General features: G+C 59.3%; 2 protein-coding genes across 3 annotated transcripts in view; both read left to right on the forward strand.

Moving 5' to 3' along the window:
• MED22 (mediator complex subunit 22) overlaps nucleotides 1-3,768 on the forward strand; it is a 7,209-nt gene extending 3,441 nt beyond the window's left edge. For both annotated transcript variants that reach the window (XM_029203860.1, XM_029203861.1), the window contains exons 4-5: nucleotides 167-375; nucleotides 2,986-3,768. In XM_029203860.1, coding sequence (XP_029059693.1) covers nucleotides 167-375; nucleotides 2,986-3,175 — 399 coding nt within the window. In that variant the 3' untranslated portion in view covers nucleotides 3,176-3,768. The remainder of the gene's footprint in view (nucleotides 1-166; nucleotides 376-2,985) is intronic.
• Nucleotides 3,769-4,741: 973 nt separating this feature from the next.
• Nucleotides 4,742-9,841, forward strand: SURF6 (surfeit 6). The gene is made up of 5 exons (XM_029203929.1): nucleotides 4,742-4,983; nucleotides 6,328-6,525; nucleotides 7,082-7,170; nucleotides 8,224-8,427; nucleotides 8,530-9,841. The coding sequence occupies exons 1-5, from the start codon at nucleotides 4,890-4,892 to the stop codon at nucleotides 9,007-9,009; spliced, it is 1,065 nt and encodes a 354-aa protein (XP_029059762.1). The 5' UTR covers nucleotides 4,742-4,889; the 3' UTR covers nucleotides 9,010-9,841.
• Nucleotides 9,842-11,393: the final 1,552 nt, after the last annotated feature.

An 11,393-nucleotide genomic window follows, 5' to 3' on the forward strand; every position in this document is an offset into this window, starting at 1 on the left:
TGTAGCTTATGCTCTAGTTTCCTCACTTCTCACAATGACCCTGTGTTAGTGCCGTGGTCCCACTTGGCAGGTGAGGCAGCTGAGGCCATTGCTTATCCCGCGCCAGGCACAGGGAGGCGGGCTGCTGTCGGTCCCTCACTGCGCTGCCCCGCCCCCATCCGCGTAGGTCCGAGCCGGAGAGTCCCTGATGAGGCTGGTGTCCGACCTCAAGCAGCTCCTCATCCTCAGCGACTTCCGGGCGGTGAGTGAGGCCATCGATGAGCGCAGCCAGCAGCTGCGGGCCCTGCAGGAGGGGTGTGACCGGAAGCTCATCGCCCTGCGGGACGAGGTCTCCACAGACCTCTACGAGCTGGAGGAGGAGTACTACTCGTCCAGGTACAAATAGGGCTGGACCCCGTGCACAGCGGACCTGTGGACCTGGGCCCGGCCAGCGGGGGTGGCCCAGCCCCACCTGGCAGCCCGAAGGTCCCGTTCTTCCAAACCCTTCCCGGTCTTGGCGACAGAGCCCTTTGCCTGGGTTTCAGAGGAGACCTCATGGTCAGAGCGTCTGATCTACAGACAACCTACGCCGTCGACCGGGGCCCGGGCATCGGGATGAAAATCACAGAGCCGCAAGGGTTGGGAGGGCCAAGCCAGCATTTCTGTCTGGGGGCTTGTCTGTCCCTCTTAGCTGTCTAAGCAATACCTAAACATTCCAGCCAAGGCGGGGCTAGCTCTCTTGGCCACCCAGGCTCATGTCCAGGACTCCAGTGCTTGCCCAGGGATGTAGTTCCATACGGGGGTCACTGAATACCCACCGTGTGTGTCAGGGGTGGGGGTTTCTGGGAAGGAGGAGGAGAAAACCCAAGCAGAGGATGGCCTTGAAAGCCAGGCCTGGGAACTTGGACCACTGAGCCCCCATTCAGCTCAGCCTTGTTCACAGACCACAGCCCTCCTACATGCCAGGCCCATGCTGAGCCCCAGGGATACAGCAGGAGCAAGACCTGTCACCCCAGCCCTCGTGTGGCCGCTTAGAATCCTGAGACCTGAGGCGGTTTGACCTGGAGGGGGCCTCAGAAATCAGAGTCCAGGTGTAATTTACATTTGGGGAAACTGAGGCTGGAGAGATCCCACATCTCTGTCCCCATTAGCTTGGAAAGATTGACACTCGGTCCAGCAGACACGGAGTCCACACTCCCTCTCCCCCTTGCCTGACAAATGTGTCCTTCCTGTCATGGATTTTCAGCGCTCCTTTCTGTCCCGTGGCAGCCATGCTGGGGCCACAGACGCCCAGAGCCAGTGATCTGGGGCTTGGTTTCACTGCGCTGGACTCAGTGCCACCCCTCATGGTCCCCGCCCATCTTGGCCTTTGTGGGAAGGGACAGAGTATCACTGCCCAGAGGGAGCGGTCTAGCCTCTTCCAGAGGGTTCTGGGGCCTTCTCTAGTCCCTGATACCCACGGCTCAGCAGACACGCGGCAGGTGCCTCCTACATACCAGGCCTTCAGAGAGGGGTCCCAAGTGGGTCCCTGGGGGGTTTCAGACCCTGCTGGGGACGTTGCTCACAGCCCTGCTTGTCCCCTATGTCCCCGTGTTTGTCCCCTTGCTGCCCCCAAGGGCCAAGCCCCTGGACTGAGCAGCTGCAGGCCAGCAATGCAGCGCTGCCTCTTGAGGCTGAGGGCCAGAGGGGCAGGGCCGCAGGGGAACCCAGGGGCTCTGAGAGCCAGGCTCCTCGCGTCCTGGCTCTGGGCCCGGCAGTCTCTGGTTCACCCAGAGGGGTTTCTGGTCCGGCCTGGGGTCCCTTCCCGCTGTTCCCGTTGCCTCGAGAGGCTGAGTTCCTCTCTCGTCTGTAAATGCCTGTAAGTGGCTGGGGCTCGGCTGAGGCCGGGCCCGCGGGCTGTCAGTGCCTCCCTGCTTGGCCCCCAACCCCGGCCACCAGCGCTCAGCCCGTCCTTCCTCCTCCCCGTGCGTCCCGGCTGCTTGCACCCCCATCTCCCCGGCCACCAGCGCTCAGCCCGTCCTCCCCGTGTGTCCCGGCTGCCTGCACCCCCATCTCCCCGGCCACCAGCGCTCAGCCCATCCCCTGTCCTCCCTGTGCGTCCCGGCTGCCTGCACCCCCATCTCCTGCACCCCCATCTCTACGCTCACTCCCCTGCTTTCTGCTCACGACTTGCTCTTTCTCGGCCTCTTGCCCTCCACTCTCCTTGAGACTCCGCTCTGTGTCCAGGATGGTTTCTGAGACTGAACGCCGAGGGCAGGAGCAAGGGAGGGAGCGAGAGGCAGGGCAGGATTCGGGAGAAAGCCATGGAGACGAGTGTGGGAACGGGACATGCTCTAGTCGCCCCCTTGACAACCTTCACGAGCCGTGCCCTTCACCTGCGTCCTCGCCCTGAGAGGCCGGCCCTGCTGTCCCCTTATTAGAGACAGGAGACTAAGTTCGAGGGGCCGGGGGCCTGTTTGAGGTCACACAGAACACCAGGGCCTCTGCTCCTAACTGCCACCCCATTGAGGCTGAGTCCCAGCCAGGGCCAGACCCAGAAGGACGACAGGCTCTCTGCCCTCAGGGGCCTTGGGACCGAGGAGGCCATAGCGAGCTCTGGACGCTGGTTCCTGCAGCTGGTGGGAGCGTGTGGCTAGGCTGGCAGCTCCCTGCGGGAGGAGGGCATCTGGAGCCAGGACAGGAGGTGGCGGCAGGGACCAGGAACGCCACTTGGCAGGAGGGACACCGGTTGGTCAGTGGAAGGGACCAGCCGAGGTCACAGCCTGCTGGTGGCTGGTCCCAGAAGGTGCCCTTTCGGATTCTCTGGAGGACCCGGAAGCAGGGGCAGCCGCCCGCGCCTCGCCCTCAGCCGGGCCGCTTGACGGAGGGGCCAGCACCGAGGAGAGGAGGGGAAGGCCGGCCTGGGATGTGGTCTGTTTCCTTAACTCTGCTTCTGTCTCGCTTTCCCTCCCTGGCTTCCCTCACTGCCTGCTCCTGTCTCTCCCTGGGTTTCTGGTGGTGGAAAAGCTCAAGTCTTTGCGAAGCTAATGATCTGCCTCTGTGTGAAGCTTACTGGAGGCTGGACCTCGACACAGACTCCGCCGACGGCCTCTCAGTCCCTCTGCCGGCGTCCCCGGAGCCCAGTGCTGGCCCCCTGCAGGCTGCAGCCCCTGCCCACTCCCACGCCGGTGGCCCCGGCCCCGCAGAGCACGCCTGAGCCTCCCAGGGCTCCTCTCCCCGGGCCCCTAGACCTTAGGAATGAAGTGCAGTGTTCCCCTCTGGGCTCACCACAGCCTCAGCTCCCTTCAGCCTTGGGGCCCACTTGGGGAGCTGCCGTGGCCTCTTTCGGAACCGTGTCAGCCCAGGGACAGCCCACCTAGGAGTGTTGGGGGAAAGCAAATACCCCCAGCCATGCCAGGGGGGCCCATCCTTCCTCTTGTCACCTTTTATTTGCTACCTTCCTGGCTGGCTGGAAGGAAGTTTCCAGGATAGTTTGTCCCGTTGAGGACCTAACGGCGGGGCAGGGAGGATGCCCAGCCTTGGGAGACCTGACCTGAGCGTGGTGTTTACAATGGAGGACGCAAGTGCTCAGAGTGGACAGTACTAGCCAAGGCCAGGCCCCCATGCAGAGCTCTGCCCGCTACCTTGCCCTGAGGCTCCCTGCGCTAGCTGACTGCCCCTGCAGGGCTGTGGGGAAAGGGGGCTGCCCACTCTTGCAGAAGTCAGGCAGGGTCCTTCCTAATTCCGCTGCTGCACACGTTTTGGTTCTTTTTGTGATGAGGCTGTTGAATAAAGCCAGCTCCACCCTTTTGCTTTGGTCGGTTCCTTTTCTTGCTCAGCCCCAATCAGTTTTGGACCACCCTTGGTCTCGGTGGCTGTCGGAAAACAGCCCCTGGGCTCTGCCTGGACAACATTGGGCTCCAGGTCAGCCTTCTCACGGGGGCTCTGGGCAAGCAGGGGTTTTGTCAGCTCGGAGTCATGGCTGCATTTCCATTGCCTAGAAAGAGCTGTCTAGGACCTAGAAGGGCCCTAATGTTTGGTGAATGCATGAAAAGCTGCCATTATTGCATACCACGTGGCCTAGGCGGCGTGCGTCTGGTTGCACCCCAGTCGGTGCTCGTTATTGGCATCTCAGGGAGGGGCGACCACGGGCTTGCAAGGGGTTGTAGTGCTGTGCTCATGGTCATGGAGCTGGGAAGTGAAGTGGGAGGTTCAGGACTCAACCCAGGTGTAACGCTAGGCCCAGTGCCTGGAGCCAGGCTCACCTGAGAAGCGGGGGGCGGGTGTCACCCCAGAAGATCCGGGACATCAATCCCAAGCCCTGTCACCGGCGTGCTTTATCTCCCTCCCAGAGGGAGATCACCGTCCCAGTGTACAGAGGACATGCCAACCCACGACCCGCCACGTCACTCTGAATTTATTAGCAATCACCACTGAAACATAAACTTGATGAGGACGCTGCTGTGTTTTCTTCAACGCTTGTACCCCGGGGCCTTGGAACCTGCCCGGCGCGCAGTCCTTTCTGAACGAACGCGATCTCGCCAGCTTCCACTTGGGGTCTGAGTCCCCAGAGAACTAAATTCCTGCGGATCTGTTCCTGTCCCCCCCTTATGGGTACAGACCACCTACCCCGTGCCGGGCGCGGTCCCCGCCCCCGCCCCATAATGCTTTGCGCCCCGCCCCCCGTGCCTCTTCCGTTGGAGCCACCTGGTTAATCGAGCGTCGCGCGCTGGCTGCTCGGCGCTCGGCTGGCCGCGCCTGCCCACGTGCTGGTTTCCGGCGAGCGCAGCGGAAGGGGAGAGGGTCGTGCCGGCCGGGGGCAGGGTATATGTCTGTGGCTGCCGGTGCCGGCGAGGGACGCTGCGCCCCGGCTCTCCTCCCCGCGAGTAGGACCCCGGAGCGAGCCCCGCCCGACCCCCGCACCTCCAGCCATGGCTTCTCTGCTTGCGAAGGACGCCTACCTCCAGAGTCTGGCCAAGAAGATCTGCTCCCAGCCCAGCCCCGAGCCACAGAAGCGCAAGTCGGGTAAAGCGCAGCCCCCGGCCGGGACTGGGAGGGCTTCGGAAGGGGGCGCCCCTCCACCCCCCAGCGTCCCCACTCCCCTCCGCGGCGGAGGTCGGTGTGTGCCCCACACCGCACCTGAGTAGCCTTCAGGTGGAGTAGGCACGTAGATGCGTGAAACAAGCCTGTGAAATATTAGAGGGAAGTGTTGTAAGGGATGCTTAAAGGCAACGCCATTTCCCTTGTTCGTTGGGAGCGTCCGTCTGGGAGTCTGAGGGATTCAGCTGTGCGCCCTCCGGGCTGGAAGCTCGGCCGGGGTTTGGAGGAGGTGACCCCGTGGAACGGTTGCCCTGCCGTTGGGCATCGTGAACAGGCTTAGCCAGCCCTCCACGCCGGGTGGGAAGACAGGTATGAGTGATGATGAAAAAATTACTTTTTCAGCCCAGTACTATGGGCCTGGTGGTGGTGTGGGGAGAAGGAAGAAGAAGATGGGTCCTGCTAACGGGAGTTTACACGGCAGTGGTGACAAGGGTTCCCTCAGGAGGCAGGTACACAAGTAGGTGAAACAGACAGTAATTGGCCTGCCCTGGCGCAGAGGAGGGGAGAGTGGGCACGTCTGCCGTGGACCTACCAGTGGGAAAACGACCTTTTCTTTTTATACAAGGAAAATGTGTTCATCGTAGAAAAATGAAGTTAAGTGAATTTTTTCACCACTCAGTTACTAGTTAGATCTGTGTCTTTCTAAAACTTTTTCTGAGTGTTTCTCACTGAAACAATTTGGCTCCTACTTTGTGTACTCAACTCTCATTTTCCTTTTAGAATGTAAACATTTTGTGCCCTCCCCAACACACACACTTGTGGGATCTTAGGTCCCCGACCACGGATTGAATCCAGGCCCTCGGCAGTGAGAGCGCAGAGTGCTTAACCACTGGACCGCCAGGGAATTCTCTCCCAGTCTGTTACAGTGAAAGCCTGTGCCATTATTTTTTGTTGGGTACATCATAGTTTGTTTTGTGGCGGTGCCATCGCTGTCGTTGTAGATGGATATCTAGGTTTAACTAGTTTTTCGCTCAAAAAAGGACGTAACGATGAACATCCTGAGGCCACATCTTTCTGCATACCCAGAATGGGTTCTCACAAGCAGACTGCTGGGGCAGCGTGTGGGTGCTTTTCAGGGTTTTGATGAGTGTGGCTAGTCTGCTTTCTAGGAAGTTTGTGGTTCTGAGCTCAACGGATGAGGGTCTCCATATCCCCCATCCTGATGGGCTTTTGGCATTCTTCAAGGACCGAAGCCTCTGCAAGACCTTCCTGTCTATTGAATGGGTCACAGGGATTGGAGTGGCAGCCCTTTCTCATTTTGTGTTTCAGCTGGCAAAACTCAAGTCTCAGAAGCTGCTAGGCCCCCCAAAAAGAAGAGGAAGAGAGCACAGAAGAAATCCCAGGAGCGGGAGGAGAAGGCTGCAGAACCCAAGGCCCAGGCCCCTGCGGAGAAGTCTCAAGCCAGGACGCCAGTGGCAGCCAAGGAGAAGGAGGATGAGGCCCCCAGCTCGACCGGGGCCCCTGCGGGTGAGGGGGGTGGGCAGGGTCGACTGGGATCTGGGACAGATACAAAAGTGGGCCTCTCTGGTCATAACGGCACGATCAGATCGTGTGAGACTTCCCGAAGAGCGCGTTTTCAGAGGACAGATCACGGGGCCCCTGTGGGTGGATGGGAATCTCAGGAAGTGCACAGTAGTTCCAGGCCGCGTAGTAACTGGGATGGCGAGGGGCAAGGCCATGTCCCACTGAGGTCCTGCAGCAGCTTGGCTTGTAGAGCTTTACTGCCCTCACGTCTCTGAAGTGGTGTGAGAGCTGTCTCTGGCTCTGGGGGGGCACTGCAGAAGGTGGAAGAAGTGGGAGATGGGTTTGGGCCGCACTTCGTGAGGATGTCCTGTCCTGGAGGCCAGTCCAGCTTGAAGAGGTAGGGTAGAATTTACTGGAACTGACCTGCAGATCCACGAGTGGTCACCGGAGGGGGGCAGTGTATGGAGACTCAGGCTTCGAAGCTGGGCCCTTGGGGAGGGCACAGGAAGGTCGGGGGGTGGGGGAGTCTCCTTTTGGTCCTCTGACTGCTTCTTTGCAGATGGCCTGGCCAGTGAGCCTGGCTCTTTATTTGCCTTGGACGTTCTGCGGCAGCGCCTGCATGAGAAGATCCGGGAGGCGCGGGGCCAGGTAGGTGGAGGAGACCTCTGGGTCCTGTGGTGGTTCCCGCACCCTGCCTGGAGAGAAGACGCTCAGCTGCTTGCTGAGGTCAGCGCCAGCTCTGCCAGCTATTATGGGGCTGACGGGGCAGGCGTGGGGGGGGCTCAGCCCCTGTTCCCGCCCCTGCGGCGGGTGCCGCCAGGGCCTCGGCAGCTCTGTCTTGCAAGAGGTCAGGTGTAGTTCTTGTCATCTTGGGGAGCTCGGTCCCCAGGGTCCCCCTCCTGCTGGCCACGCTGAGCTTCTGGCTCTTCTATCCTGCGGCCTTGGAGAGAGGCTCTTCTGTCCTGCGGCCTTGGAGAGAGGCTCAGCCTCTTCCTTCAGGGAAAGCTGCCTTTGCTAACACACCCACACTGGGCGACAATTCCTGCACGTTTGTCCGTCTAAATGCACGACAGCCCTGTGAGGTAAGCCAGGGCCTGAGATGAGGTGACCAGCCCAAGGTGACAGGCATGGGACGGACGCTCCAGGACCTCAACCAGCCTCAGCGTGGATGGCATCGCCACCCCCCGCCCCCTGTTTTCCTGGGGCCCTCCCCCAAGCCTCCTGCTGTGTGGGGACAGTCCCCTGGCTTCTTTCTGCACTGTCCTGGGACAGGCCCGAGGGCCCTGCCTTCCTGCAGTGGTCCAGAGCACTGTTGTCTGCCCCGCAGGGGTCAGAATCGTGCAGTGGTCTGCACAGGTGCAGTGTTCTGACCCAATGCCAAGATCTGGGTGGTGGCCTTGGCTAAGCCCCCGTCCTTGTCTCTGAAATGATGGAGGACCACATGTCCCTTATTGGGTCACTGGGGAGACTTAGAGGCAGCATGTTTGGGAAGTGCCCCGGTATGGTAGGTGCCTGGGATCCGGAAGGCACGGTTCTCGTGGGGTCCCCTTGGCCTTGTTTTGGGTGCACTTTGGGTGCCAGGTCACCTGCGGGTGGAACGCTGCACGTGGTGGGCCCATTTTCCTGCCCTGATTCCATGTGCCAGGCTGGGGGCCCCGCGGTTGGGAGAACCTGATGAGTGAGCACCTTCTTGCGCCGCAGGGCAGCGCCAAGGAGTTGTCTCCAGCTGCTTTGGAGAAAAGACGCCGGAGGAAGCAGGAGCGCGACCGGAAGAAGAGGAAGCGGAGGGAACTGAGAGCAAAGGAGAAGGCGGCCGAGGCCCTCGAGGGGGTGGAGGCCGCCAAGCCGCCACCCGAGGCGCCCCACGAGGAGGCGCAGGTCCAGGCGGGGCTGCTCTTCAACAAGGTGAGCGCTGCGCGGCCGTCGGGCGGGTGGAGGTGGGCGCAGTGCGCGGGCCCCAGGCGGGCGGGAAGCGGCGCGCAGCTCACATCGCCCTCTTCCTCCAAGGTGGAGGTGAGCGAGGAGGAGCCGGGCAGCAAGGCCCAGCGTAGGAAGGAGAAGAGGCAGAAGCTGAAGGGGAACCTGACGCCGCTGACGGGCAGGAACTACCGGCAGCTGCTGGAGCGCCTGCAGGCGCGGCGGGCCCGGCTGGAGGAGCTGCGGGACCAGGACGCGGGCCAGGCCCGGGAGCTCGAGGCCAAGATGCAGTGGACCAACCTGCTGTACAAGGCCGAGGGCGTGAAGATCCGCGACGACGAGCACCTGCTGCAGGAGGCCCTGAAGCGCAAGGAGAAGCGGCGGGCGCAGCGGCAGCGTGCGTGGGAGAAGCGCACGGCGCACGTGCTGGGGAAGATGCAGCAGCGGCAGGACAGGCGGCGGCAGAACCTGCGCAAGAAGAAGGCGGCCAGGGCCGAGCGGCGCCTGGAGAAGGCTCGCAAGAAGGGCCGCATCCTGCCCCAGGACCTGGAGCGGGCCGGCCTGGTCTGAGGGCCCGGATGCCCGACGCCGACCTGGGTGGCTGCAGGCTCCGGGTCCCAGCGGAGAGCGGACGCCGCCGCGTGCTTGAGAGCCTTTGGATCCAGGGGAGGGATGACCCAAATCGGGGCTCTAGGCTCCTCTTGTGAGGCCGGAACGCTCCCTGAAAGTTGCGGGGTGGGGGGCGAGGGAGCAGCGAGGAGGGAGGGGGCGTCTTGAGGGGGAGCTTCCCTGGCGCCCTCTTCCTCCCCCGTGTTTACAGGAGCAGGAACTGCTGTGTCTGCCCCAAACTCACTTGGAAAAGGACAAAAACCAGCCAACTCCTGTAGCCTGCGTTGGAGTGGAGTTGACGGGCTCGGTAACTGGGAGACGGTGGGGCTGTCCTCAGGCTGCCTGGCATTGAGTTATTCGAAGTTAATTTCTAAGGTGGGTGAAACCTAGAATTTAAGGTAGACATGCACATTAAAAATCCTAAGGTAACCAGTAAAAGGTAGAAACTGAACTAGCAGGAAGCACAGCGGAGTGGGGTGGACAGTTATCGATCTGGGGGGAGGCAGGAGAGAAAGAGTAAAACTTAGAACCGAGCGAGGCCAATGGAGGGTGCACAGTCAGAGGCACAGTTAAGTCCAAGCCCGCAGGCAGCCGGGATGAATGCACGGGACAAAACTCAATGAATCTTATGGTATGTGGATTATATTTCAGTAAAACTGTTAATAAAATTCTTTTGACTAAACTCCAGTTAAGAAACAGATGGTAACCAAAAGGAAGCTGGTGTGGCTGTATTATAAGATGAAGATTTGAAGGTAAAAGGCACTAGTAGAGAGAAAAGAAAGTCGCCACGTAATGAAAGGGGTGCAGGTCACCTGGAAGGTAGAACAGTTCTGCACCAGGAACAGCTTCAAATCTGTCTAGCAGAAACTGACCCCGCTACAAGGAGAAATCAATTCACAAACCAAAGTGGGAGATTTTTAACATCTCCGTTAGGAATTGATACACCAAGCAGACAAAATCAGATGCATAGGGAAGGTTTCAGCGAGAGCGTTTGTAAGCTTGATCTGATGGACACAGAATAGTGCCTCTAAAAACAGTGTGTACCGGGACTTTCCTGGTAGTCCGGTGGTTAGGACTCTGCTTCCAATGCAGGGGGTGTGGGTTTGATCCCTGGTCAGGGAACTAAGATCCCACATGCCTCGGGATGCAGCAAAAATTTAAAAACAGTATGTACCTCAAGCACACGTGGAACAGTGGTGAAAACTGACCACCTCCTAGTCCATAAAGCAAGTCATATTTCAAAGCGTCGGCATCGTATCTGGCCGTAGAACAATTTAAAAACTTCAGAGGTAATTGTTAAAATTTCCTGTTTGGAAGTTTAAAAACACACTTCTAAATTACCTGTGATTCAAAGAGTAATCCCTAGTGGATGTTAGAGAAAGTTTAGGACTGAAAGGTAATGAAAGTGCTGTGCATTAAAATCTGTGGGCCACAGCGAAGGCAGTGCCAAAAGCACTTTGTAGCCTTAAAAGCGTGCTTATGTGTATCTGTTCCTGGTTATACATCTTAGGAAGTGATTGCGTCATGCAGCACAATTTCCTGCCATCTTGCTTGACCTAGCACATCATTCCAGGATCCTGTTGTCCCATTCTCTGCACCCAGCAGTTACTCCCGAATTATTGTCCGTATGTTGCAGTCAGAGTTGGGAGAGTATAAACCCCCTGTGGAAATCGCAGGAGCATCTCAAAAGGCCTGGTGGATGTATCATTGGGTGCTCCCCCTGAAGCCTGGAAGTCCAGGAAGCTCGCCCCTCCGGCCTGGAGTGCTGCTGTGTCCCCAGCTTCATGTAGCTGGTGTGCAGGGTGAGCAGGTGGTGCATTTTGGTGGCAGGTGGCATCAGGAGCACCCCATTTCTAGAAGCAGCACTGGACAATAGGAGATACAGCGCAGAAAGGCTGAGGAAATACAGAGAATTCTTCACCTGGTGGGATACAGAGCCTGTATCCAAGTTGAAACACTGAAAATGCTCCAGCCTCCCTGGGCTTGGCCACTCGTGTCCCTCCCTGGCCAGGGCTGGGAGCTGATGACGCACGGAAGCAAGGACGCGCTGCACAGGACTTTGGTGGCACCCGAAGCGCCTCATGGCCAGAGGCAATAGTGGACGATGGAATATGGACAACAGGGAAGAAGAGGTTAAGAACGTTACAGAACGAGTCTAGGAGGCCCGATGCACACCTCTTGGGTGTCGTGCGCCTCAAGCGCAGAAGATGAAATGCAGAGTCATGGGAGAAAACTTCCCAGGGCCTAATGTCAAATATTTTCAGAAGCAAATGGCAAGAGTCTCCAAGTCAGAAGGTCCCCCTCCTGTTGCATAGTGAATCAGATGGAGATAGCTGTAACCAGGA

The sequence above is a fragment of the Monodon monoceros genome, unplaced genomic scaffold, assembly GCF_005190385.1.
Source record: "Monodon monoceros isolate NGI ecotype Baffin Bay Population unplaced genomic scaffold, NGI_Narwhal_1 Super_Scaffold_5, whole genome shotgun sequence".
Classification (NCBI taxonomy): domain Eukaryota; kingdom Metazoa; phylum Chordata; class Mammalia; order Artiodactyla; family Monodontidae; genus Monodon; species Monodon monoceros.

Excerpts from the sequence above, each read along its gene's own strand:
- SURF6 (XM_029203929.1), top strand. The coding sequence starts at position 4,890 with ATGGCTTCTCTGCTTGCGAAGGACGCCTACCTCCAGAGTCTGGCCAAG. Across the intron at positions 6,526-7,081 it reads CTCGACCGGGGCCCCTGCGG|ATGGCCTGGCCAGTGAGCCT; the intron begins GTGAGGGGGGTG and ends GCTTCTTTGCAG. Across the intron at positions 8,428-8,529 it reads CGGGGCTGCTCTTCAACAAG|GTGGAGGTGAGCGAGGAGGA; the intron begins GTGAGCGCTGCG and ends TCTTCCTCCAAG.